Below are 27,908 nucleotides of genomic sequence, written 5' to 3'. Positions count from 1 at the left end.
ATTTGTGCACAAACTTTGAACATATGGTGGTCATCATCTAGGATAAATCACTTGTGTACAAAGAATTAATTTCATTTGGTTATCCGTATCGGAAATTGCAAAAAAGTTCTATACAAACTATGTCAAGTATAGAGTCAATATCTATAGAAATCTAGGTGTACCAAATAATTAATTTATTCACCATTGAGATCAGTTGGATTAAACAACAGACAAATGTATTAAACTGAACCAGAAGAGAAGCAAATCAAAAGTTTGATAGTAAGAGCTTTATGAAATGCAGTTACTGTGAATGAAACATTTATATAAATGAAACACTTATTTTGTGTAGTGAAAATTATACTTTGTGATTTTGTTTATTGTACTATAACACAATTGAAAATATGCTGAAATGTTTGGGGGAAAAAATTGCACTTTTGATGATCTGTTGTGATATTAGTACTAAGAGTTTTGAGAATGTACATCTTACTTGTGAAAATAGTAATAAGCGAATTAAAAAAAACAACTAATACATGTAATTTTGTAATAGCTTTTGTCCTAAATAAGGTTTTGACTAACATCACCATGGTTACCAAACATATCAGATAGGATTCTAATGTTAGGATATTTCTGTAATGCGCCCCCTGGAATAGAAATTATTAATAATGATAAAAAACTATATAAACATTAAAAACACAAAAGCTCTTGGTGAAGTTTGAACTTTCAGACATTCAACCTCCAACCCAGGAATAACTTAATGTATCAGGAGTCAACAAAAGAACAGGTGATAAAACAAAAAACAAACAAAAAAAACAACTACAGTTGTCTACTATTATATTTACTACCTTACACCTACCTTATCTATACCTATGTCCCACTAATAATAGTGCAAAATACCCCCTTTTAAAAAATAATAACAGTAACGTTATATAAGAACTGTTCAATAACCTTTAAGATTGTTGTAGCTCCACCTGCTGTTCACTAAAGTGTAGTGGGTTCTGAACTTGTGAACAGAATGAGTAATAAAATAAAATAAAATAAAATAAAATCTAATACTAATGACTAAAAGTGTCGTTTGAAACGTGAAGTATTTCCTAGTCAGCACAATATGCATGTTGGAAAATGTGTCAATGAATCTCATCAACCTCTCGTAGTGCAAAATAAGAAAATAAAAATAAAAACATGATACTGAGCAACTTTATGTAGCTTAAAAAAGATTTATTTCTTTGCCCTGTTTGTGCGATTTAAGATTTCTTTAGGAATATAAGATACGTTGTGATTATTTAAATAATTATCATTAATTATTTAATTAATGTATATTATTTTGCCGTTCATTTGTCTCGAAAAACCTCAGTTTTAGTATTTGTGAGGACATTATTTCTGCTCATAGCTCATAATTTATCATCTTCTAAATATGTCGGTTTAACTATTTATCAAAGTAAACATTGTTATGAACTTGTGCGATTGTTCTTACACCATGTACAGCAGAACCCTTTAAGTGCACGCAGAGCCACGCAGCTGTATCAAGTTCGTAGTTCGATGACGTAAAAAGAAACGAAAATGCAGATTCGCCACAAAGAAGTTACGCTTACAACGGTCAGAATTATTTTGAGGTGATCGAAGAAAAGTAAAAGCAGAAAATAGCTTCATGTTAATGTATATTACAGGTTTACTTTTCATGAAAACATATAGTCACAATATATTGTAACATAATTGAACAAATAATGTATAGCAAAGCCACATAGTCGTGAATTATGTGGAAAGTACGAGTGCCAATGCAAAGGCTAAATATTTCTAGTGACTGATGGCGAGCAGGCGAGGCTCTCAGGTTAGTTACGCGATGGCCGCTTACTGTATTATGTTATTCTTTTATAGTACATTTCATTTTCTGGCGGAATTTAAAGAATTTTGTCGCATCGATATTGCACCGGAATACAAGCGACACCGTTTTACATCAGATTTAGGGCGCACACATCAAAACGGAGCTAGATTTTAACTAAGGATTGTCTGTTTTTCCCCGTCCGATACAGGCCTAGCTGTAGCGAGCTAGCGGCTGTCGGAGCGGGCAAACCTCCTCAAGACGCGCTCTCCGTTGTGTGAGTGTTTTCAGACACCGTGTAGGAATAATTCATTTTGGTATCGGAAATTTGTGTCGATTCGTTTGCTAGAAGTAATTGGCATTTGCCCTGACACATAATTTTTAAGTTGAACTTTAGCTTGCTCGCGCTGTGTGCGGCTAGCAGCTTCAGTGTTTATTATGTTAGCTTGTTGTTGTTGCTAGTCGATATGTCAGATAATGCATTTTACATTATAACCGCATTTCTTCTTGCTTATTACTGTGTAATAGGCAGCAGTAAGTCGAATTCATATTTCCTACACTTTAATATATGATAAATGTAACATTTTAACTCGGATATAAGGGATGTCAGATCAGCTTGTCAGGTTGAAAACAAAATATTAGAGAATGTCATAATAAAGAGGTGACAACGAATTATAGCTCCCTAAATAGAGGCCTCTTTGTGTTTGTTTTTTAAAGAAAGTGAAAACTTTTCATGTGCAACTGTATAATATGTTGCTTTTTTCCATTGTTTGCTGTCATTGTTCTAATGATTACACTGTCAAGTCTTCAAGATGAAAGTGTTAGTGGCTGTTCTGCATGTGGACACGGTCAGATTGGTTGCCTGGTGAAGTAAATGAGCCATAAGTGAAAAGCTCTTCTCGCTGCGACTTCAACATGAGTCATTGAGTGATGTGAGCATCTGCACAACATCTCAGTCTCCTCTCTGTCTCTGCAGTGATAGCATGGATCCGGACAGCGGGGCGGACACTCAGCGAACTCTCAGTCTGCAATGGAAGAGCTATAAGCTTGTACAAGACCCTGCTCTCCGACGGGTTGCTCAGAAAATCTACAGATATGATGGGATTCACTTTAGTGTACCGGTATGGACATGCATATGTACTTCTAACCAAAAAAAAAAAAAACAGAGCAAGGAGTCAGCCTATAATTCTCTCTTTGAACTGGCTTGTTCATTAAAAAATAAAATGTATATATATATATATATTTACATTTTGTGTATGGATATTTGATTATGTAAAGATTGTGTGTTCTGCCTATTTTTAGGATTCAGGATTCCCACCTGTGGGGGACTTGCGCGATCCAAGACCCCGCAGAATCTGGTCTAGACACACTGAGCTGTCGCTGCCAGTGCCCAAATTTAAGGTATGCTTTTCTTTTTAACATTTCAATGTATCGTGCTTCTTTTCTGGTGAGCTCTTTGTTCTTGTTTGTTGTGTTTTTTTTGTATTCTGCATGCTAACACATTTCTTAATTTCCCTTTTTTTGTCATAGTTGGATGAGTATTATGTAGGCCCTATACCACTTAAGGAAGTGACATTTGCAAGGTTGAATGATAACATCAAGGAACCGTTCCTGGCGGAGATGTGCGCCAAGTTTGGTGAGGTTGAGGAAATGGAGATTCTGTTTCATCCCAAGACCCGGAAGCACTTGGGCTTGGCCCGCGTCCTCTTCACCAGCACTAGAGGGGCCAAAGACACTGTCAAACACCTGCACAACACTTCTGTCATGGGAAACATTGTCCATGTCCAGCTGGATATCAAAGGTGCGTCTCTCTCTTTAAATTATTGTCTTTGATCATTAATATTCTGTAAGTACTTTCTATATATGCTACCGTTCAACAGTTGGGGGTCAGTAAGATTTATTTTTTTTGTTTCGAATTAAATTAATACTTTTATTTAGCCAAAAATACAATCAATTGATTAGAAGTGACAGTTAAGCCATTTATAATGTTACAAAAGATTTTTTTAATAAATGCTGTTCTTTTGAACTTGATATATGAATCCCGGTTTCCATGAAAATTTTAAGCAGCATGACTGTTTTCAACATTTATAATAATAATAGTTTTTTGAGCATCAAATCAGCATATTTCAATGATTTCTGAATGATCATGTGACACTGAAGAGTAATGATGCTGAAAAGTCAGCTTTTCCATCACAGGAATGAATCATATTTTTAAATATATTAGAATAGAAAATCATTCTTTTAAATTAATTATATTTTACAATATTTCTGTTTTAGCTTTTGGACGGTTGTATATATCTTCTGCTTACTAAAATGTAGAAGAAATGACTGGCTTATTACATTGTGCTTACCAGTTTTCAGTTTGTTTGAATCGAGTCTTTGAAAATTCTTATCTTAGAAGAAAATAGTCTATTTGCAAAAAATAATTGACAAGCATTAATATGGTATAAAATATACAAGTTTGAGCTGAATTAGAAGTGTCTATTTAGATGTTGAGTAAATTTGAAAAACACTGATAGTAAAACAATGTGTTGTGTCTCTTGCCAGTATTGATTCAAAATATATTGGTTATCAGGGGATATAAAAAATTTTTTTTTTACTTATTAGTATCGATCAATATTGGATATTTAATTCTGCATACTCATTTCCCCCCTTTTTACATTTAGATGACCTTTTCCGTCATCTAATGCTCACTTAAAATTAGGTCTGCTCCCTAATAGTCGACTAAACGTTAGTCAATGAGAAGAGGCTTGGTAGACTCAATTTTAATTAGTCGGGTAGTCGAAGAAAAAGCTCCAAGGATTTGGCGAAGTCATGCAGTGACAGATCGTTAACACGGCTGGTCCATGCGGTAATATGTCGGGCAGAAAATCGAAAGTGTGGGAAAGAATGACCACAAAAAGGTGACATGTGACCTCAAACTTATCATTTAAAATATGTATGTAGTAGCCTAATGTTAGCCACTTTACATGGCTGCTTGCTCTAATGTTAACGATAACCTAGTTAAATGTGCGCTAATATTAGGCCATATCCAAGTGTTCATGCGGAGTGTGGAAGCTAAATTATTATCCTGTTTACTGCACGAAATTTCTAACTTAGCTTCCACATCCTCTCCATTGGAGTGCATTTTCTCAAAGGCCGTGAGCAAGTCACGGAGCTCACTCATCCCCGACAACTTGGACAAACTCGTGCTCCTTTCTAAAGCTGTTATTTATATTATGTTACTTATTTTGTTTGCGTTCTGATGTCAGAGAAGAATTTATTTGTAGCATTTAAAATGTTTGATTTTAGTTTTATTTATTGTACAAGTATTTACATAAAATTGTAATGTGTGCATTCCTGTTTGCATAGAAATGTCAAAACACATTTTAGAATAATGCTTGTTTATATCTTGCCATCTCGTTGTTTCATGAAAATATGAAACTTTCAAATTGTGTGCATGTTTTTCTAGGCCAACAGAGGATGAAGTACTATGACTTGATAGTGAGTGGCTCATACACCCCTCAGACAGTGCCGACTGGAGGCAAAGCTCTCACAGAGAAATTTCAGCCCCCAGCCCCAACACAGCCGGATACGGTGAGTACACAAACAAATCTTAGCTCAGCTACACTGGAAAGAATGCTTTGCTTTCCCATAAGTGATGCCACTGTGTGCGGTTACCAGCCAACATTTCTTGGAGTCCTTGAAGCACAGTGGCCTTCATTGGATTGAGCTGACTTGTAGGTTATTCTACACATTACAGTCACTCAAATACCCATGCCTGTGTTATTATCATGGTCATGGGTGAACCACAAATTTGTGAAAGACAAAGAGCTATCAAGCCTCTTACAGTGCATTCTTGAGAGTTTCCAAATACAGTGCAGAGGAAAACTGTTTCTGCAGAAGATAGGGGAGATCGCTTCTTCTGTGTATTTGAAAACGGTTGTGCTACTTAATATTTCTGTGGAACCTGTGATTCATTTTTTTCAGGATTCTTTGTATAGAAAATTCAAAAGAACAGCATTTATTTTAAATAAAAATCTTTTGTAACATGATAAATGTCTTTTGTCACTTTTGATCACATTCGCTCACTAACGTAAGTGAAAAGTAAAACACTACAAACAATTGCAGTCTGAAATATCATTAATTTATAGTGTTTTTAAAGAATTTTGACTTTTGTTTGTGTTAAATGACAGTGAATATCATAAATGTAAAAATCACATATGGACAATATCAACCAATACATTTAACAATAACCGATAATATGCATCACTAATTTTTATTTCAAACTCCTGCTGAGTTCAAGTCTAGTAGTGGTTTGCGTCTTTTTCACCTCAATGTACGCAGTCTGGTAAACAAAATAGACTTATAAGAATATGGGCTGATTCAACGAACTCTGACATTATTGTTTTATCGGAGACATGGTTAAATAAGTCAATTCCCAATACTATGATATATATTGAGGGATATAATGTTTTTAGATCGGATCGAACAAAAAAAGGTGGTGGAGTTGCCGTTTATATTAAGTCTAAGCTAAACTGCACTTGTATATTATCCATCAGCAAACCAAACTGTTTTGAACTTTTAGCAATTAAATTACTTTTTTTAAATGGTCCAGATATCATCGTTGTTGGAAGTTATCGTCCTCCTTCGGCTTTAAGTGAAGCTATTACTTCACTTACGGACCTTCTCCATAACTGGACTAAATCAGAGCTGGTTTTACTCAGGGATTTATACTGGGATTGGTTTGGGACTCTTTGTTTGGATCAATTGATAAATTTACCCACCCGGTTAAATCATAAATATCTAGTTAAATCCACGTTACTTGATGTTATTTTAACTAATGCTCCTCATAGATTCTCTGCGGTTGGAGTTTTTTGTAATGATGTTAGTGATCACTGTGCAATAGTATGTGTAAGGAATTGCAGGATTCCAAAGAGTAATCCACGTTTTATCTTAAAACGACAATTTAACAATCAAGCCTTTCTCCAAGATATTTATAACAGTGATTTATATGTTGTTTCACAGATACCCGATGTTGAAATAGCATGGGAGTATTTTAAATGTACTTTTTTGACTATATGTGACAAACATGGTTTAATGAGTCAATATCTTCTTTATAAAAAATAGAGATGATGCATGGGCTAAAGCAAAGAAAACAAATAATAATATGGACTGGGTAAATTATAGGACAATAAGAAATAATTGTACAAAATTGGTAAACAAAATCTAAATGTGACTTTTACATAAATATGATGAATGAAAATTTGAACAATCCGACTAATTTCTGGAAGTCGACCCAATCAATTTGTGGTAAAGCCTTTTTAAAAATTGCTGCAGATCTTATAACAGAGCCCATCACTTTGATTTTAAATTTAAGTTTAAATTCAAATGTCATTCCCCGGGTATGGAAATCGGCTATGATTCTACCTTTGTTAAAAGGTGGTGATCCATCTGAGATGAATAATTACCGTCCGATTTCAAGATTGTCGATGATGGCAAAAGTATTTGAATCTTTTATAAATGATCAAGTAAAACAGTTTATAACTGAAAATAACATTTTAAATGAATTTCAGTCAGGCTTTAGATCAGGTCACAGTACTATAACAGGAGCCATGCTGGTCACAAATGATATTATTAAATGTTTGGCTAGTAAACAGCATTGTGCAGTTTATTTGTAGATCTCTCCAAAGCGTTTGATTCTGTAGGTCACAAACTACTCTTGCAGAGACTTAGTTGTGTGGGTTTTAGTGAAACAGCTCTAAATTGGTTTAATAATTACTTATCCAAAAGAACTCCGTGTGTCTCAGTTGAAAATTTTATTTCAGCAGAACAAACAATTAAAAAAGGTGTCCCACAGGGTTCTGTTTTAGCACCAATTTTATTTTCTATTTATATCAATGACATAGGTTGTGGGATAAGCCCTGCTAGAATTCATCTATATGCTGATGACACAATCATTTACACAGTAGCACATTCTTTGAACCAAGCCATAGAGTTTCTGCAAGATTCTTTTCAGTCTTTGCCACTGTCATTGTCAAGTTTTAAATTGGTTTTAAACACAAATTATATGCTTTTCACCCGTGGTTCCATCAAAACAGATTGCCCGATTTTAACTTTAGAAGGGGACTGTATAGAAAGAGTAAATTTTTATAAATACTTAGGCGTATGGCTAGATGAAAAATGAGGTTTTAATGTACATATTGAAAATCTCTTGAAAAAGCTTAGACCAAAACTGGGTTTCCTCTTTCGTTTAAAGAAAAGTTTTCCTTTTGAAGCAAGAAAGAGAATTATTCAAAGTTGTTTCCTCTCCGTATTAGATTACCGTGATGTGATTTATATGCATGCAAGTTCATCTTCTCTAAAAAAGTTAGATTGTGTATACCATGCTGCCTTACGCTTTGTGACGAGTGCCTCTTCACGCACTCATCATTGTACCTTGTATGAATTGGTGGGTTGGTTTGTTTCAAAGGAGAAAAATACACATGTTGATGTTTATTGCTAAGGCATTGTTAGGCAAATTACCAATTTATATCTGTCGTCTTTTATCTTATTACACCTTTAATTACAGCACTAGATCTAGTGCTAAATTGCTTTTAAAGGTTCCTAGAGTACGTTCAGAGCTTGGTAAAACCGCCTTCTCTTCCTATGCTCCCTGGTTATGGAATGAGCTGCAGAGTATAATAATGATAGAAACACTCCCCTCTTTAAAAGTTTTTAAAAATCTCTTACTGACCAATTTAAAGGAAACGTGTGCATGTTTTGTTAAGTAGCTTTTGTTGTTTTTTTATGAGTGCTGGATAAAATTTTATGTAGGATTCTGAGTTTTCTGTTTGTTTGTTGTTTATGTGAAAGTTTTTGTGCTGCCATTTTGGCCAGGACTTCCTGGAAAAAGAGATTTTATATCTCAATGGGACTATCCTGGTAAAATAAAGGATAAATAAAAAATAAAAATTGTTTTTTTTATCCTCTCTAAATGCTGTTATTTCTTGTCTTCTTTTATTAGTCGTCTGATATCCGACGGAGGCTCTCCACAGACCAGACGGCAGCTCCTGCTGCTGCTGCGCCTCTCAACTCTGGCAGCACCACCCCCTGTTCTGTGGAAACTGGGTTCGGAGAACAGCGCCTAGATACCCCTCCATCCTCAATGGGGGGACCCTATACACCGGGTTCCTCTGCTTCTTCACAGGGTGGGGGCACCCCTTATACCCCTCGCTCTGGGACCCCTTTCTCCCAGGACTCGGGCTACTCTGTGGGCAGGTTGGTGCCTAATTTACATTTAAAAGGAATATTTCCTTGGTTAAGCTTCTTTAGCAAATTGAAAAAAACATCCCCTCTTTTTTTCTTTCAGGCATGGTGGATATACCAGCGCTCCGAGTTATCCCCAGCAGGATATGCTTCCATCTTCCTCCTGCTCCTCTTCAGCGGTCTCTTCATCATCAGGATTCAAGCCCCCTCGCTTTCATGATGACCTACATGCTCCACCTCCACAAGAACCCTCTGTGTTCCACAGGGGTCGGCCGGGATATCCTTCATCTGCACCTTTCAGACCTAATGAACCTCCCTATCCGTATCCCAATGTTGGAGGTTCAGGGATGCACATGCCGCTACATCCACCCATGCCACCTCCAGGGCCTCAGTTTGAGCCATCTCCTCTGTCTGACAGAGAGAGAGACAGAGATAGGGGTCACAGGGACAGGGATCGAGAGAGAGACTCAGGAGGGCGCTATGGAGGCGGGATAAGCTCCCGTCGTTCCTCTTACCATTATCAACAGGATACTAACTCTTCATCCACCTCTAAATCCTACCATTCGCACCACTCGCATCATCCCGACCGGCGAGAGGACAGAGACGGCAGGGGGTACCGGCGGGACAGTTCAGGCTCCCGCTCAGGAGATCACGGAAGGCACCGGAACCACCATCACTCCCACAACCACCACAGCAGCAGTGGAGGTGGGTCGAGTCGGCGGAGGAGTAGCAGAGACCGTGAATGGGAGCGAGACCGAGAAGGAGACTATAACAGCTCTGATCCGCGTTACGGAGGCCACTCAAACTCCAGCCACAACTCATCCAACAGCCTCTCCCCTCCCTCTGCCACCTCCTCTTATGGAGGATACTCGTCATCTAAAGACCTGTCCCCCTACGACACACCTTCCTCCTCCCGGCTGGAACCCTCACCGGCCTTTCATCCTCAGCAAGGTGCCGGCGAGAGGGGTTTTGCAATGGGAGGTAGTATGGACAATGACTACCGTGCTCATTCTCACCACACACCCCTGGCGCCGCCGCCTCCACCTCCTCCCCTCCCGCCGGCCTCCGTCATCGCGGCCGCTGTGGCCGAAACCCTTGGCTCTCTTGATTTCGGCCAGGACAGTCCCATCCGAGAAGAGCAGTGGACCAAACCTAAACGGCATCCCAGCACACCACCCCATCCGCCTCCGACCTCCTCGCCTCCCCACGCCTCCGTACCGTCGTCCTCCACCTCCCCGTCTTCAACCTCCCTGCCTCACCACCTCCCCTCTTCCACAGCATCCCTCTCTCCGCCTCCTCCACAACGTGACTCCTCCCCGGAACCAGACTCCACTAATGAGAGCCTGCCGTTCATGCACCACAGCAGCAGCTTGGACTCACGTATTGAGATGTTGCTGAAGGAACAAAAGGCCAAGTTTTCCTTTCTTGCCTCAGATGATGAGGACGATGAGAAGGAGGACAAAGAGAGAGGAAAAACAGACGAGAACACAGATGGAGGTGGGAACAAACTCAGAGAGGAGAATGGAGAACGACCTAGTCACAAGAGACAAGGAGAGACGGAGGGATGCCAACAGAGGAGGAGAGGAGAGAAAGATGGACGTCGCAGCAGGAGCAAGAGGCAAGGTGGTGGAGTAAGTGAAGGCAGGAAAACTCCTCCAGAGGTGGCCTCCTCCACTCCTGCCATGCACGGTTTAGTGTCCGAGTCTCTTCAGGGCCAAATGCCGCCACCTCAGGAAGAGCACACAACCTCTGATACACACAGGGCTCCACATACCCCACCCACATACAATGGAGAGACACAGGTGAGTCCCCCCAGTTACATTTGGATGGATTATGGATCTATGAGCTTCTTTTTTTTGGATTGCAGGAAAATATTGAGTCAGTACAATAAACTAAGAAACAGGTAGCATTGATTATATTGTGATGTGGATCTCATCTGGTTGGAGTTGCAGAAGTGTGGTACTAGCCGAACACTGGGCTAAATATTGTATTAGTCGTTTTATCTCCAGAGGCCAAAATACTGTTTGAGTTTTTACTTATTTTTCTTAGATTTGCCATACAGCCTTTGACAAATATGCTACAAATATGTTAAAAGGAAGCTCAGCCGTTCTTTTTTGAGTATCGTCGATATTTAAAAAATCTTCATTTGTGTTCCAAAGATGAACAAAAGTCTAATGGGTTTAGAATAACATGAACGTGAGTAAATAAAGAATTTAAAATTTTGTTGAATTATCCTTTTATCTGTTGAAGCTGCTGACATTTTATTTTTTATAACTATAGTAATTCTGACATGCGGTAAATGAACCAGTAAGCTAACAGAAGTAAAAACTGACATGCTTTTGCTCTTTTTTTTTTTTTGTGTGCTCTAGTTGTCTCTGGCATGTTCCTTTGCGCAGTATCTGAGTATTATTTCTCAGTTTCGTTGCACCTATATATTTGATTCAAGCTTGAAAATGTCCTCCTCTCACACAGTGTTTAAACTGCAATCTTCACAATCTCTTCTCCTCAGCCATCTCCTCACTCCTCTGGGGAGGATATGGAAATATCAGATGAAGATGACAATGCCATCACCACAGCGACACCCCATCCCGCTGCCTCTTCGTCCTCTTCACCAGCCACCTCCTCGCAATCTGCCCTCCCCTCACAAACTCCAGACCCCTCTGCAAGCCCCGCTCCTGACACCAGCCAGCACTTCAGCGCCACCATGCCACCTCTGCCCATTCCGTCTTACCCTCCCCACCTCCCTCCTCCGCCTCTGCCCGGCTTCTCCCTGCAGCCACCTCCGCCACCTGGCATACCTCCTCCGCTTCCTCACATGGAGCTGCACCCGGAGTACCCTCCTCCGCTGCCGCACCATATGTACGACTATGCCAGCTCCATGGAGCTCATGAGCCAGTATTGTGGTGGAGTGCCCATGTCATTCCAGATGCAGACGCACATGCTCAGTCGTCTCCACCAGATGCGAATGGCCTCCTCCAACAGCACTACGGCACCACCTGGAGAAGTCCCGCCTGCCTCTGAATATCCCCCGTCATATCACCTCCATTCAATTCCCCCTCCACATGTACATCCGCACCACCCATACATGGACCAAGATGGGAATGTTGCCTCCCACTACGACCAGGACCACCGCTACATCCCTCCTCACTTACCGTACGCCTACCCGGACCCTCACGCCGCCCAGCTTCCGCATCATCATGCCATCCCTCCTCCCCACAGCCCCTGGCCTCCTCACCTACCACCCCAGCAGTTTCCTTCCCACTATCCTCCACCTGGCTTCGGCACAGTGCCTGGTGTGGATGGAGAGCTGTACGCAGCGGCAGGTGACCAGATGGCCATAATGGGCCACAACCCCTGCGAGGCCGTAGTGCAGCAGGTACTGGCAGCTTTGATTGAGGAGATGAAGAACATCATGCAGAGGGACCTGAACCGCAAGATGGTGGAGAACGTCGCCTTTGGCACCTTTGATGAGTGGTGGGACCGCAAGGAAAGAAAAGCTAAGGTAACATCAGAGAGTTTTCTTCATATTTGTTTTGAATTACCTACATTGTTCTTTCAACCATGCCACCTCTTGCTCTCGTCTGCACAGCCATTCCAGACAGCCATGCGGGGAGTTGCGGTGGTGCGCGAGGAAGACAAGAAGGATGAGAAGACCAGCAACCGACCTCGAGAGCCACTTATGTCTCTGGTAGACTGGGCCAAGAGTGGAGGCATGGAGGGTTTCTCCTTGCGGGGAGCCTTGCGCTTGCCTTCTTTTAAGGTGCCTGACTTTACCACCTCTTAAACATCTAAAAATTAAATTGCCTTTCCACTGTCTCTTATATTCACATACATCTGATATTCATTGAATTTCACTCCCTAGTGGCCGTTAAATGGAACTTTCAAATTGGTCTTGAACCAGTCCTTACCCTTTATGCAATCACCATGTTAAAATGAATGAATATATCTACACAAAACAAATGACCTCCAATACATGTTAAAGAAAAACATTGTAGGTTTTCTAGGGCTAATTTACATAAATAATTATAAAAATGATTATTTTGGACATAATTATTCATAATCGTCCATTTGACAGAAATAGTGCAGGCATATATTAATTATTCTCTCCTCATGGTCATAGTTTTGATACAAATACAACTCACATGGTTGCATACAGTCTGCAAAAGGACAAATGTTTAATAAAATCAACCGAAGCTCAAAACGGATCCATATTTGCAAACAACAGAGAACATTATTTTATAGGTAGGCCGACAAAAAAAAAAAAATCTTGTTGGGTTAAGTAATACCAAAAACATTTGAAAATGTCACATTTATTGCCTGATACCAATTCAGCTGCCAATATCCAGTTAAGTCTGACATCACCACGGTCCAAATGCTTTATCAATCACAAAAGCAAATGACAAATAATACTAGTATATACTAGGGGTGTAACAATATATGTTGTAACAATATATCGCAATACAAAAATGCATCAAAATGTATCATGGATAATGACAATATATATTGTGTATAATTCACCCAAAATGAAAATTTCTGTGTGAGGGGAAAAAAAAAGGTTTACAGAGTTTTAGTGTCGGTACTACATTAAACTACTATATATGATGTTGAAAAAATGTATAATAATGCAATGGGGGAATATTTGTGGGTCCTTATGTTACCAGTAAAAAGTGGCCTGCATTATTTTAAACATATCTAGTCAGTGACAGAGTGCAAACATATTCGTCTAAAATGATTCTGTATTTTCAGCTTCAGAATCATAAATATTTTTATTCTGGTGTCACAATTGTCCTGTGCATTGGGATACCAGCACCAAGTCTAAGCCTATTCATTTACACCCACAATGTAAAATCAAATTTAGCATTTTAATCAACAGTTGTATCCAATGACTCGCTCTCTGCAGCCTGCTCACCTTCCTCTTCATCTTCCTAACTTTGTCTTGAAGTATTGCAATAATATTGTATTGTGAGTTCAGTATCGTGATATGTATCGAATCGTGACATGAGGGTATTGTTACACCCCTAATACATACAGATAGAAAAATCATAATCTTAGCCTTTATATCCATAGCAAAATCTCTGTTGGCTAGTCAGTGATTAATCTTTTCTGAATTGTTAAAATATTGTTGTCCGGGACGCTGTGAGCCCAGAGACTGTAGTGTACACCCTGAGTTTTTAAAATCTTAGCTTAAAGGTATGCTATAAATGAATAGTACTCAAAAACGTCTGTTGAGACAGAGTAGTGGAACAGACCACTTGGACCAGGAAACAACAATCAATACATCCTGCCTGACTTAAGCAGATACTTAACCATACTTAAAATTGAATGGTTTAACAAGGCAGGCACACTTCATTACCTTGATTTGAAAATAATCTTATATAAAATGATGTTACTAATGAGGAATGTGTTCTTCAGGTTAAGAGGAAGGAGCCTCAGGAGCTTGTCGAGGGTGATGAGCTGAAGGTCAGGCCTTCCACTCCAGCCGATGAGGAAGATGAAGGTATGGTCCTCTCCTCATGCTGTTTTAGAGCTTGCATTAACTCACAGAAATTCTCTTTTTGACGTTTACGTTATTATACTTTTATAACCTCTCTCTCTCTCTCTCTCTCTCTCTCTCTCTCTCTCTCTCTCTCTCTCTCTCTCTCTCTCTCTCTATATATATATATATATATACACTTCCTTGCTATGTACAATCTTTCTCTCTCTCTCTCTCTCTCTCTCTCTCTCTCTCTCTCTCTCTCTCTCTATATATATATATATATATATATATACACTTCCTTGCTATGTACAATCTTTCTCTCTCTCTCTTTCAGACTCCTATCAGGGGAAATCTGCAGACACTGCTACAGGAAGAACAGAGGAGAGGCGTGTGGCAGACAGAGGAGCAGCCAGGAGGAGGAGCAGAGCCAAGGCGCGTAAGCCATACGACCTAGACAGCGAGGGAGAAGAAACATCAGATGGTTCCTCTGAGAAGGTTGGTTTGTATGTCATTAAATCTGTCCTTTTTGTGTGTAGTAGTGGACACAGGCTGGTTTAGAGCGTTCCATTAGTTCATTGCAACTTGAGCATTATGCAAAGAATGCCACTCACATGGCCTGCACCAGAGAATTGCAGAGGCTCATTATGTTTTTAAAATGCATGCCTTTAGCCAAGCACACAGCAGTTGTTGTTGGTTAAGAGTTGGCAAGTTAAAAGGCTCCTCTTCACTTGAGCTGGGTTCTGCGAACGTTTCACAGAGCTCATGTGCTCAAAGTCAATTTACTGACTTCTGATCTCCTGGTGAATCATTCTAAATCAGTGTTATTTTAATATAATTTAAATATTATTGTAGTATTTATTATTATTTTTGAATTAGCTTTATTTTTTACATTTTCAGGTTTCATTTTAATTTTAGTTTTAGTAGTGTTATGTGCTTTTTGTATTTTTCTTGTTAGTTTTATATATTTCTATTTAGCTTCAGTTTTAGTTTTTACTAAACTTATTTTTTTTAGTTAGTTTCCAAGGCAACATTTCCATTTTTAAAGTTTTTCATCTAATATTTATATTTTATTTTCAGATTTATACTTTTTTTTTAATAGTTTTAATTAACCATAACAAATCTGTTCTAAATTGAATTGAACCAACGTATCTGAACAACCTTATAAATTGAGAAATTCATATTTTATGTAAAAAAAAAATTGAATATCATAATGATAATATTTTGATTATATATTTGTTCTAATAATTTTAATGCAGAAATACATAAAATACATTACAATTAGATTCATCTCTTTAGATAAAGTAGATATTTGAATACTTAACTGTTCTTGACTGACAGCTCAATATTTATTTACTATATTTTATTTATCTTTTTTCTCCCATATAGTGTCACTATACATTGTGGGATGCCCATGAAGGCAAAAAAGGCTATCTAGGTCAATAGTTATTTAGCTTTTTACTGAGAGCATTGCCATTGTAAATTTTTGGTTTGAAATATGAAAGAATTTCTCCCTTTTTTGCAGAATATATTCTGTTCTACTTGTTGTTTTTTTTTTCATTAAATAATGGCTAGATGGCAGCATTTCTTCTTTTCGTCAAGTGCTGTGGAGGAATTTCAATCAGATGAGTTCAGGCATGGTATTGTCATTATTGTGACTGGTGACTCCTCATGTTTTATGTTTAGGAGGAGGATGAAGACAGTGACAAAGTGGATGAGTCAGAAGGTATGAAGGCGCCTTGTTTTTCTTTCATACTGTGCTCATTCATTTGGGCTCTTGTTGCTATGTGCACATTATCACAACAATTTTAGGCTTTTATATGTATATCTGATCATATCTTGTAGAGCAATGTTTTTGATTTCCAACTATTTTCTCTATTGCTCATGTTTCTCAGATGAAGCCTTTAGCGCAGACAGTGATGATGAGAGCGTTTCTTCCTCTTCTTCTGAGAGCTCATCATCCTCCTCCTCGGCATCGTCTTCCTCCTCTGATGAGGAAGATGAAGAGGAAGGTGAGCAGGCTGCAGAGAGCGAATCTTTGGATACAATGGACGAGTCTACAATGGACAGTGTAGCTATGGACAAAGAAAAGGGTGAAAGGTATGTCCCTCTGTGAGAACCGTTGCAAATGAAAAGTGTTGTGTCGGTGGACTGATAAGTTCACCTGACTCATGTCTGTTTTTTACAGGGACAAAGCCAGCATTGACCAGTCATCAGTTACTGCTGCGGAGGTCAAACTTGGTCAGTTAAAGATCACTTTGTTTTTTAGGGAATTAAAGTTATAGAATAAATTGTCAGCATTTATTCATCCTCATGTCATTCCATATCTGTATGACTTTCTTCTGCTGAACACAAAAGATGTTTTGAACAATGATGGAAACACTTAACAACATTCTTGTTGTATTCAAGTCAATACAGGTTTGGAATGACATGAGAGTGAGTAAAGTATGATAGAATAAAAAAAAATTGGTGCACTATCCCTTTAATGAGCAGTTGTATAATAGTTTGAAACTCCTGATTTTTATTTTCAAAAATATTAAGTTTTGTGTTCACTTTATTTCTTTCTTTAACTACCAGAAGAAGAGAAAACGCCTACAGCTGTGCCTTCATCATCTCCATATCCCCGGCCTTCTTCCCCTATCCTCCTCCTCCCCCCACTCAAGAAACGGCGCAAGACAGTTTCTTTCTCAATGGAAGAAAGCGAGGTCAAGCCCCCCATTCTGTCATCTTCTGCTCCCTCTCCATCTCCCACTCCTGTCTCACAAGCTTCAGACATTCCTACTTCCACTTCTCCCGGAAGCACACCCACAGCAGCTGCTCCACCCGTCGCCTCCAAACCCACCCCAATGCTCCTTCCATTTGCTTCTCGTCCCAGTGAAAGTAACGCCCTGACTTCCCCTGCTTCCCCTTCCGCTGTTCTTACTGTCCCTCCACCAGTGCGTTCCCTGCGGCCTGATGAGCCCAAAAGGAGTCCAGGTACCCCTCCATCTCCACAAACTCCCACTGCCAAAAACTCCTCTAAACGTGGCAAAGACTCCCCTAGAACGCCCCCTGTGCCCGTCTGTCTCACGGTCCAGAACCTCCCGCTGGACCATGCCTCCTTGGTCAAAATGGCCTATGAGGACCCCGTCCCTGTTCCAACCACACAAAAGGGTCGCATACGCGGCCGCCCTCGGACACTCAGCCAATCAGTTTCTGGCCCTCATCTGCATCCTGCTGTGGAGGAAGAGGATGAAGAGGAGCTGGAGCAGCGGCTGAAACTCAGGGAGCAGCTGGGAGTGTCCAGCCTGCTGCAGCTGGCCTCTGCCCCTAAGCCTGACCTGTCTGTGCTGGCCGATGTGGCGCTGAAGATGGACCCGGAGGCAGATATTGACTCAGAAGAGACTGAGACCTCAGATGAGGCAGAGGAGCACAAGCTGGAGGAGGAAGAGGGCGACTTCTTTGCCCCACACCCACGTCAACCACTCCTGGACCCAGAGGGTCTGTTCGTCCTGCAGGAGCACAACTATTCTAAAACTCTTGCGCCTCCACACCTCACATCTCCACAAAAGAGGACAAAACAGGACCCCACCGTCCTGCTTCCTGCAGACCTCAACCAGCACGGTGTTCAGGAAGCACCCGAAGAGGTCATTGGGGAAGCTCTTGCCGCCAGGGGAGAAGCTCCGGAGCTGTATGAGGATCTTTCCGGGTTGGGCCTGCTGTGCGAAGCCAGGGACGCGGCTGAGAAACAGACCAAGAGTCTCGGCCCACCATACAAGAGGAAAGGATCAATTAGCAAAGAGATGGAGATGGAAGAGAGGGGGAAAGCGAAGAGCAAGAAGAGAAGTAGGAAGGACAAAGAAAATGAGGAACTTCAGATCTCTAAAAAACAGAAGGAGAAACAGATTAAGAAACAGAGGAAGCGGAAGTTAGAGGTTTGTGATTCTGTCTGGTTCTAATTACAGAACTTGAGTGAGAATTAACATTTAAACATCAGTTACTGTAATTGTCTGAGGATTGTGCAATGTTAGCAGTTACAGATATGTTTATTCAAATCAACCGAATCAATCGGCAGGACCAATAAGTTCAAACCTAATAGCATATTATAAATAGATTTCCTCAAAGAAATGTTAGTCCACATAAGTCAGCACGTTAAGGTATTGTTATTCGTTACCACGGCAACCAGGTTTGAACGCCTCTCGGGTGTGAAAAGTATGTACACATGACGGGCGTCAAAATCGCAAGAAAAGCTTGACGTGTAAATGACTAGTATCTCTAAGGCCTCGTTTACACTGTCAGTGAAATGTGACCCAATTCCGATTTTTTGCTCATATGTGACACAGATGTGACACAGATGGGATGTGTTCTATGATGGTGTAAACTCGAAAAAAACGCATGCATCGCATCGGTTTCAGGCCTCATTCATGTGGAAATAAATCCGATATGTGCCAATGCGACTGTCATGTAAACAGGCAGATCGGATTTTCTGAGGCATTAAGGCAACGTCTCCGCGGTTTAATGACGAGAGAAACCCCGACGCACATCTGCAAAGGGATGAAACGTTGTGTCGTCGTAGGAGAGGAATGTGGACAAACATTGACACAACATATCAAAGGTTGGCTTGCTCATCCTAAAATGTCTGATCCACTGCTCCTCGTTAAAGCCAATATTTAAACAGAATATGCTCCTGCCAGTCCTGAGATCTCTCTCGCACACAATAACTGAAGCATATGCGCACGCTGCTATGTGGCACTTTTCGTCCTCCTCCGCCTCAAAATCATGGTGATGTTTGGCGAACTTTGCTTATATCGCAGAGCTAGCATCAATCATATTTCCCGTTCGTCCATCTGTGCAAGAGAATTTAACCCTTTAAGCATGTGCAATGTTTCAGATAGTATGGCAAGTGTAAACACATGAATCGGATATGGGTCACAGTTGAAAGGACGTGTAAACGGACGGTCAAAAAAATTGGATAAAGGTATCAAATCAGAATTGGGCATCAAGACCTGCAGTTTAAACGAGGCTGGAGTCGACCTGCAGCAGCCGTATTTAGTCGACTAGTTTTGCACGTCCCTATTATATTTAGCATATCTTTTTTTTTTTTACATTCAGTTTGTTTTAGTCGCATTGTATTGCATTAACAGCTGATACATTGAACTGAAACAATCAAACAGTTTTCAATAGGCCTGGATAAAATGTAGGTAATTCTTGCTGTGCAGTGAATGTTTATATGGTTGTCAATGAATGGGATGCTAAATATAATTTTGACTTTAATAAGATTTCCCCAAAAAAAAGGCAAGACCTCCATGATTCCTGTTCTTTCTGATGACAAAGCACTCGAATGAGACAAGCTCGTAATCACGACTTCCCGACTCGTAATCACAAGCTCTTTGCTGGGTTTAGCTACATCCAGCCTTCTGATAAATATTTACACCTGTTGCACCAACTAATACTACGACCAGGCGCAACTGCGCCCAGCATAGACTAGCTAGTGTAACCGGCCCCTGGTTTTTAACGCTTTCACTCAAATAGATGATCCCATTGTTTTTGGGCCAGATAAATGCTGCTCTGATTGCGAAACAACAATAATAGTTTGATGTGCATGTATGTTTATGCACGTTTTGTTTGTTGCTTGTAATGCAACTATTTCTTAAGGGGTAACTTAACTCATTTTAAATTGAAATGGCTTGAAGCTTAAAAAGCTGCCTACTAGTTTCAACATTAGTCCTTGTAAGAGGAACTTTGCAACATCTTGGGTAGTTTGTATACATATTTTCTAAATGTTCTACATCCTAGTTTAAAGGCACTTAGCTTTGTTAGGATGTAACTGCTATGATAATTTCACCATGTTTCAGGCTGTTGCGATATAACAGTTTGTCCTTTAAACCCACAGAATTTGAACTGCTTTCCACTGTTCTGCATTGTTGCAATGTTGGGTAATACTGATAAGTTTGCCAAATAGTGGCCGAATGTCCCCCATATCCCCCTTTTGTGTTGATTTTGTTTGTTTCCTAACATTTTCCTAACATACTCTGTTGTCAGGATTTCGAAGAAGATGTGGATGTGGAGCAGTTGGAGTCTGGTGAGCTTTCCAGCTCCAGCTCTGACTCGGGAGACTCTGAATTTGGTTTAGAGAGATCGCTGGAGTTTGAAAAGGAAGAGGTTAGAAAGAGCGAACGACTTTTTCTTCAGGAAGCCGGCTTGACCCCTTCGACTCAGCGGCGGCCCAAACACGTGCCCGTGGCAGATCCTATACTCCGTCCCTCTTACAAGAACCGCAGCGAGTTTGAGCAGATGACCATCCTATATGACATCTGGAACACTGGCCTGGACCAGGAAGATTTGAGACTCCTGAAGAGCACCTACGAAAAACTGCTGCAAGATGACCATGGCACCGACTGGCTCAATGACACACACTGGGTCCCTCATACCAATATCCTTACAGCTGCCTAAGAACAAAAATGTATAGTTTATACAAGCAAAGTCAGATGCTTTTATTGGTCATACAGCAGCCAACAGTATTAGCAGTACCACTATACCACATTTGAGTTTGCTAGAAGTGTAAATTCCTAGTAAAGACTGTAAGTAAAGGGAGTAAGGGGAAGGGGAACTCTGATACTGCCTTCTCAGTTGATTTCGCTCAAGTTTTGCCCCTTAACCTCTTGCCTGCACTCACCAACATCCCGAACCCCCGTCGGAAGAAGAAGACAGCAGATGGGCAGCTAAGAGAGCATGTCACTGGCTGTGCTCGCAGTGAAGGCTACTATGCCATCAGCCGCAAGGAAAAAGACGTCTACCTTGAGCTAGACCAGCCAGTGACTGTGCAGGAAGTTGGGGACTATGATACTGCAGTAGGTTCACTTTGTTTTAACAACTTAAATGTGTGTTGAACTTGTAATTAAAGCCTTATTCATGTTTTTTTTGGGGGGGGGGGGGTTTGTTGTGTGAAGACATTTTAGATTTAAACGTATGTATTGTAGTTGTGCTAACGCAAATACATTTTTGACTAAATGACTAATTTCTTTGTTCAGCATGAGTATGGTAGACAGTTTGGGTCAGTAGCTTGTATCCATCTGACCAGCTTTCACTCACTCTCTCTGTCCGTCACAGGGCTCGAATCGTCTGCTGTCTGAAAGGCGCTCTGAGCAGAGGCGTCTCCTCAGTGCTATTGGCACTCAAGCAGTGATGGACTCAGACCTGCTGAAACTGAACCAGCTGAAGGTAAAGTTCTTTAGTTCGTTGACACGACCATGACCTTGATCATACTATCAACACTTTGATTACAATGACCTCACCACTCCTATTCCAGAAACTCCCTTTAGATTTTCAGTGCATAATTCATAGCATTCTATTAAATGTTTGACATACAGTAAGTGTAATGCGCGTATAATGGATGGCATCTAGCCAGGTAGGTTCAACGGGTAGGTCTGTTTGTACCCTTTGTAGAATAATTCATACCATTCAAACAGCTTTATAAAGTCTGCTGACTCCTGTGCCATTGACCTTGACGGGCTCCTTATCAGAGGTTTTGGCTGTTGTAATGCTCTGTAAGCTCTTTGACATATAGTTCATGTGTTCAAAGTTAAAAGGTGTTCCTTTAAAAGTATTTCTTATCTTAGGACCTCCTGTATTGCATGTTCTAGAGGAAAGAGTTAATGAATGCACTCTGTATGTTTTTGAAAGGGCGGACATTGTTGGTTTATTGTACAGCGGATATGGAGGTATTTCTCACAAAGGATCCTATGGGTCTTTGATGATGTCATTTTTCACTGGGAAGCCAGATTATAATCAGCGAGCTGGATTTATGTGCATTCTGTTGTAAAAAGCATTTATCAGTCCATTTATCAAGTGGTTACTTGGAGAAAATGTCTATTTCTGTCCGTCTGTTTTGGAAAAACGTGTGTAGATTGATGTTTGGACAGATAGGAATGCTCCTGCCCAGAAATTTTACGTGGTAATTGTTCGGTCTCTCATCATTTAATCACCCTCATGTCATTTCTGTACAATCAGTCAGTAAGATGATTTTTTTTTTTTTTTTTAAGAAATTAATGCTTATTTTTAATGGGTCATCCTTGCTTCAGGTTGCAGTTTCTGATTGGCTAAGAAATAGATAAACATAGTAATTTCCACACTTACACAGATAGACTGAAGCATATCTCCATCGATTATGCAGCTGACACTCGGACCCTGAAGTTAGGCACGTCATGACCTTCCAGGTCGCAGATTTGGGTTACTGGGCACCGGCCTGTCCCGAACAACAACTCCGTCATTATGCCAGTGGTTCCTTAACCTGTTACTAAGAAGACTAATACACACACCGACACAGCTTTTCTTAGGTTGGATTTGGCCAGGCTCTAACTATAAGCAGGAGAGTTTTGTCAAAACATCAAGATAATGTGTTCTTTCTCTCAAGGAGAGCTACACTTTAGTCTAACTGGAAAGTAAGGCTTTAACAAAGAGATGGTCGCTTAAACTATAGACTTCATTGACCCCTGTGACCATAGTTGTCAGAGTACCCTAGAAAAACAGATGTGTGAATTGACACTTGTTGAAGACCTTTCTCAAACAAAACATCTTTCCATATTTCATTTCTGAAAGCCGGGCTAAATGAGCAAGCACTGTTACTGCATTCATGTCAAATACAGACATTAGAGAATATATGAAAATAACATTTCTGTAATCACACTGGTAACTTCTGTAACAAAGTAAAATCTCACAAGACTAGAGAATTCATGCAACTCATGTGACATTTAGAAGGAAAAATATTGATTAATACCTTGATTCCAAAATCCACCCTTTATATATATATATATATATATATATATATATATATATATATATATATATATATATATATATATATATATATATATATATACACATGCTTAAAATCGAGCAGCTTTACCATAATAAACATGAAAAACAGTGTCAGTGTCTCATTTCACTCGCGGATGTTCTTACGTAATTGCCGGGGACCAATGGTAATACAAAGGTGTTTACCAGCTGTAGCAAACTTTTCTGGAAAGTTCGCTTTGGCATGCAGTTTCAAACTCCCAAAACGAACTTCTAACAATTTTCAATTTGGCTTGATTTTGTTCAAAATGACATCAGTTCATTCTTCGATTTCGAAGTATATCGGGGCCTTAAAAGGTCTGCATGTGATTCAAAGTTCTGAGTAATACAGGCATCTGTCTTAATTAGAATTTAATAACCAAAATATTTTCTTAATCGAGTTAACTCAATCTGTATATGGCTAAATTCTAGTTAATGTACATAAAATATTCTTGTGCCTGTAATCATAGTCTATCGTATACATCTTTACATCAAATTTATGATTGAATTCTGCTTGCAGTTCCGTAAGAAGAAGCTGAGGTTTGGCCGCAGCCGAATCCATGAATGGGGCTTGTTTGCCATGGAACCCATTGCTGCAGATGAGATGGTCATTGAATATGTGGGACAGAATATCAGACAGGTGAGCCTTCTAGCTGAAGTATAACTAACAGCTATGAATTGAAAATGAAAAATTATTTATACTAGGAAGTGAGTTTGGTTCTTCTTGAGGAATACGTGCTTGTTGATGAATTGGTGTTAATAGATTATGTGTTTGTTGCTTCAATTGTAGATGGTGGCTGATAATAGAGAGAAGCGATATGCCCAGGAAGGCATCGGGAGCAGCTACTTATTCCGTGTCGACCATGACACTATCATTGATGCCACCAAGTGTGGCAACTTGGCTCGGTTTATTAACCACTGTTGCACGGTAAGTACCCTCCTAGTGACGCAAGCATATCCATATATCTCAAGTACCACATGACCTCTGATAAACATATTGCTGCCACTCCCAGTGTGAATAGATACTTGTTTTTGGAGTACATTTATATAGACCAACCATTAATATAGCATTAAATTGAAGAAGCTCTATAATAACTATGTTAACTAAGATTATGCAGGTCTCAATGCTAAGGATTATTTAAGGGCCAGTGGGTAAAATTTAGATACCAGCCTGACTAATATAGAAAAAACATTATTAAAGACAAGTGAACAATCAAAAATTAAATGAGAACAAATAAACAAATACAAACCATAGCGCAAATAAATACAATAGACCAAAGATACAAATGAAATAAACAGTGCTTTAAGTTTTTCAGGAAGGTTAACTTGGTAGTATTCCGGTACAGATTATTTAGTCAAGGGCAGTGAGTGATTTTTCTCATCGTGTTTTGTTTTTTGATTAACATTAAGGACACTGGCAGCAGAGCAGTATTAGGCTGCTGTCACTTTAAGACCTAATGCACAGATCCAATAAATTGATACGCATGTGTTTTCTTTCTCAATTGTTTACATTCACTTAAGACATAACCAACTGTGTTTACAAGAATGCTCAAGACATGCATTTTGACAATTTTGTGTGTATTTGCTTGTTCAAGTGCAAGAAAAAGAACTCAATTCATTATTTTCGTGGTTTGAGAGGTGGCTTTCTGCACACACGCTTCTGTTGTCTGCACAGAAAACTATCTGACAGCACACAAGTACTGAATTGAGTTCTCTTTCTCATTGTCATGTACTTGAATGGTTTAAAGTCATTTGAGTGTTTAATTTGGCAAGACTTAAAGGTTCACTATGCAAGTTTTGGCTCTCTTGCAAATAAAAAACAAAAATGCATGCATTTTGCAGAAGAACATTGTTTTGGTTGTTTCGGCCTTGCATGACTGTGCGGATGAATATGGTTCTTTCTCATAACTAATAAAAGAAAGGGAGATTATCCTACTCTGCATGAAACATTCACTACTAGGCTTAAGAGAAATAACCAGCTTAGATGGAAAGGATCTTAAGCTGACTAGCTTTACCCATTAATAGACATGGTACTGCCTTGAAAATAAATTCCAGCACAGCGCTACAACCATCATAATGAAATGACCCTTCACAATAACTCTGTTAGAGAGCTACATATGACAATTTATCTGTTCAATTTAATACGCTACTCACCTGTTGAGTGATAAAAACACCATCTCCGTGCCGCTTTTACAACATTTCATATCCTTCCGTTCTCACCATCTCCGAAAAGCCAAGCCAATGTTGATTCTCGAAGGCTCCAGATTTAGCATGCTCCATGTCAATCTTTCTCGCCCGTTGTGACAACTAACCTATGTCACTCCCACACCATTCATGCATCAACTTTTCTCTGTTTACGGATATGACGAGACGCGTACGGGCGAGTGACGTATTTATACAATTTCCCACGAAAACCATCCCGACAGGTCTAAAATAGTCTAAAACTCTTATAATAGGCTTACCATAGTGAATGAGGGTAAGACAAAAACAAGTTTTGAATGAAGGATTGAAGGATTTGAATGAAAGAATTTAAATGAATTTTGTACAAAAAAAAGTTACATAGTGTCAGTGTACCTTTTTAAAAACACATGCAAATGATAAACTTTTGTGCCAGTAATAATTCTGTTGACTGTCCCAAGTGTCTTTCACACCGTTATAAATGTTTACAGGTGGTCTTCCAGATTAGCAGATTTTTGTCCCCCATCTTATCTGTTGCCATGCAGTTGCTGGATTTGCTTATTTACTGCTTGATAAGACTTGCTCAAAGTTGCGTCTGGTCTTTACGTAGTCTGTAAAAGCCAATAAAAATACATGTTTTTTTTTTTTCTTGCTCCATGTGTCAATGGAATGTGTGTTTGCACCATGGTGATCATCCCCTCCAGCAACCCAAAATGAGCTCATAGATTTTGTTTAACACATACCCCAAAGAGCTATGCAGTGGAGCAAACTCTCAGAAACGTAACATTAAAAAATATCAAGATCTCCTATGCGAAGGAATGTAATTCAAGAAACCCATATTTATCCATGATTTCATGTACTTCTCTCACACAGCCCAACTGCTATGCCAAAGTGATTACCATCGAGTCCCAGAAGAAGATCGTCATATACTCCAAGCAGCCTATCGGTGTGAACGAGGAGATCACGTATGATTACAAGTTTCCCATTGAAGAGAACAAAATCCCATGTCTGTGCGGCACGGAGAACTGCAGAGGAACCCTCAACTAAAAGTGTCCTAGTCCTTCCCCAATACAAGACTTGCCAATCAGCTTTCCTGGCCCACAAGCTATTTTTCTCAGAACGCACAAAAACATAGTTAGTGTGTGAAGGGAGAACGTTTGGTCAGACTCTTTAAAAAGCTTCTATACAGACACGCAGTGTCGAGATGTTTAGTCCAGGGTCATTGGGATCTCAGCACTGCCGCAACACCCTGAGTTCCATCTGTGAAGTTTTTTTTTCTCTCCTGTCCCAGGCCCTTATCTCATTTCGTTCCTCCTGTTGCAGCTGTGTCTGGTGGTGTTGTTTTTGCCAAGGTCTATGCTTTGAAATACCGCTATTAATCAGCTGCGCGCACACACACACACACACACACACACACACACACACGCACACACATATTCCGCTCACTTCTGCACAGCACATTACAGTGGCACCCTTAAAGTGCTGGGTCTTTTTTTCAAGGGCAACTTTTAAAGACCTACCTAAAGACATGGATTTAAGACTTGTGTAATGCTGCACCCCTGTTGTGAGAGAGAGTATTAATTTTAGTTTATTTATTATCATCCCTGTTCTGATGCCTGTCCTTTCATGTCATTCATTTAGGTCAGATCTACCACTGTACCTTCTTTTAGATTATTTGCGTAGAATCACCTCTGCCTATTTTTATTTTAATATGAAGCTGTTTTGACGCACATTTCTTTTCAAAACTTCCTCTGAGCTGAACCGATCTTAATTAAAAATGTCCCCTTTTCCAGCATGACATGCTGGTATTCTATAACTTTAAAAATTATATAGTATTGTAAGTTACATTGTACATTGCTATTTTATTTTCATAAATGAGTTGTTACAACACCGTTATTATAGAGGTTAATATGTACCTCCCATCATTTTAAAACACCCCTTACATGAAGTCATAACCCTTTCATCAATAGTTTTTAGCAATACAAGGACAGGACAGACGTGGTCGTCTTTTTGGTGTGCTGAAATAAACGCACATTGATATTTTAGCAGAAGGATGGAATTGTTCATTGGATTTTCTTTTGCCATTGATATTTTAGTGGACCACTGAAAAATGAATGGGGTATATGTTTTGAGATAAAGCACTCTACTTTGGGGCTAGTAACTCCTCTCTGCTAAGGAGAACATGCTTGCACAAATATGTATATATACACACACAGAGCGCATTTAGTTGAAAGATCAGAGTTTGCGTGTGCATATTTGAACACAAAATTGGTGTCCTAAGTCCCCTGAAAGATGTGCAAAGAGTCGCTAAAATGGATGTCTGTTCCTACTGTTCTTTCCTTTGTATCACTGGTCATCTATCTCTCTCTGCTCTGCCATAATTTGACGTGTTCACATTACTTCTTTGCTTCCCCCCCCCCCCCC

General features: G+C 39.8%; 1 protein-coding gene across 4 annotated transcripts; it reads left to right on the top strand.

Moving 5' to 3' along the window:
* Positions 1 to 1,746: 1,746 nt before the first annotated feature.
* setd1a (SET domain containing 1A, histone lysine methyltransferase) lies at positions 1,747 to 26,901 on the top strand. Of its 4 annotated transcripts, none has more exons than XM_079875279.1 (21): positions 1,747 to 1,804; positions 2,772 to 2,916; positions 3,098 to 3,196; positions 3,326 to 3,596; positions 5,247 to 5,371; positions 8,781 to 9,034; positions 9,126 to 10,824; positions 11,532 to 12,524; positions 12,612 to 12,782; positions 14,435 to 14,519; positions 14,833 to 14,993; positions 16,185 to 16,221; positions 16,391 to 16,595; positions 16,684 to 16,736; positions 17,073 to 18,409; positions 20,517 to 20,907; positions 21,147 to 21,325; positions 21,585 to 21,695; positions 23,827 to 23,946; positions 24,097 to 24,234; positions 26,358 to 26,901. In XM_079875279.1, the coding sequence occupies exons 2-21, from the start codon at positions 2,779 to 2,781 to the stop codon at positions 26,529 to 26,531; spliced, it is 6,741 nt and encodes a 2,246-aa protein (XP_079731405.1). In that variant the 5' UTR covers positions 1,747 to 1,804; positions 2,772 to 2,778; the 3' UTR covers positions 26,532 to 26,901. The 4 variants fall into 4 exon arrangements, with proteins under 4 accessions (XP_079731405.1, XP_079731406.1, XP_079731403.1 ...); XM_079875280.1 differs by having other exon boundaries at positions 16,182 to 16,221; positions 17,076 to 18,409; XM_079875277.1 differs by having other exon boundaries at positions 16,182 to 16,221.
* Positions 26,902 to 27,908: the final 1,007 nt, after the last annotated feature.

Source organism: Squalius cephalus (assembly GCF_949319135.1).
Source record: "Squalius cephalus genome assembly, chromosome: 1".
Classification (NCBI taxonomy): domain Eukaryota; kingdom Metazoa; phylum Chordata; class Actinopteri; order Cypriniformes; family Leuciscidae; genus Squalius; species Squalius cephalus.
Note: the sequence above shows the minus strand (reverse complement) of the source record. Positions and strands in the feature narration are given on the sequence as shown.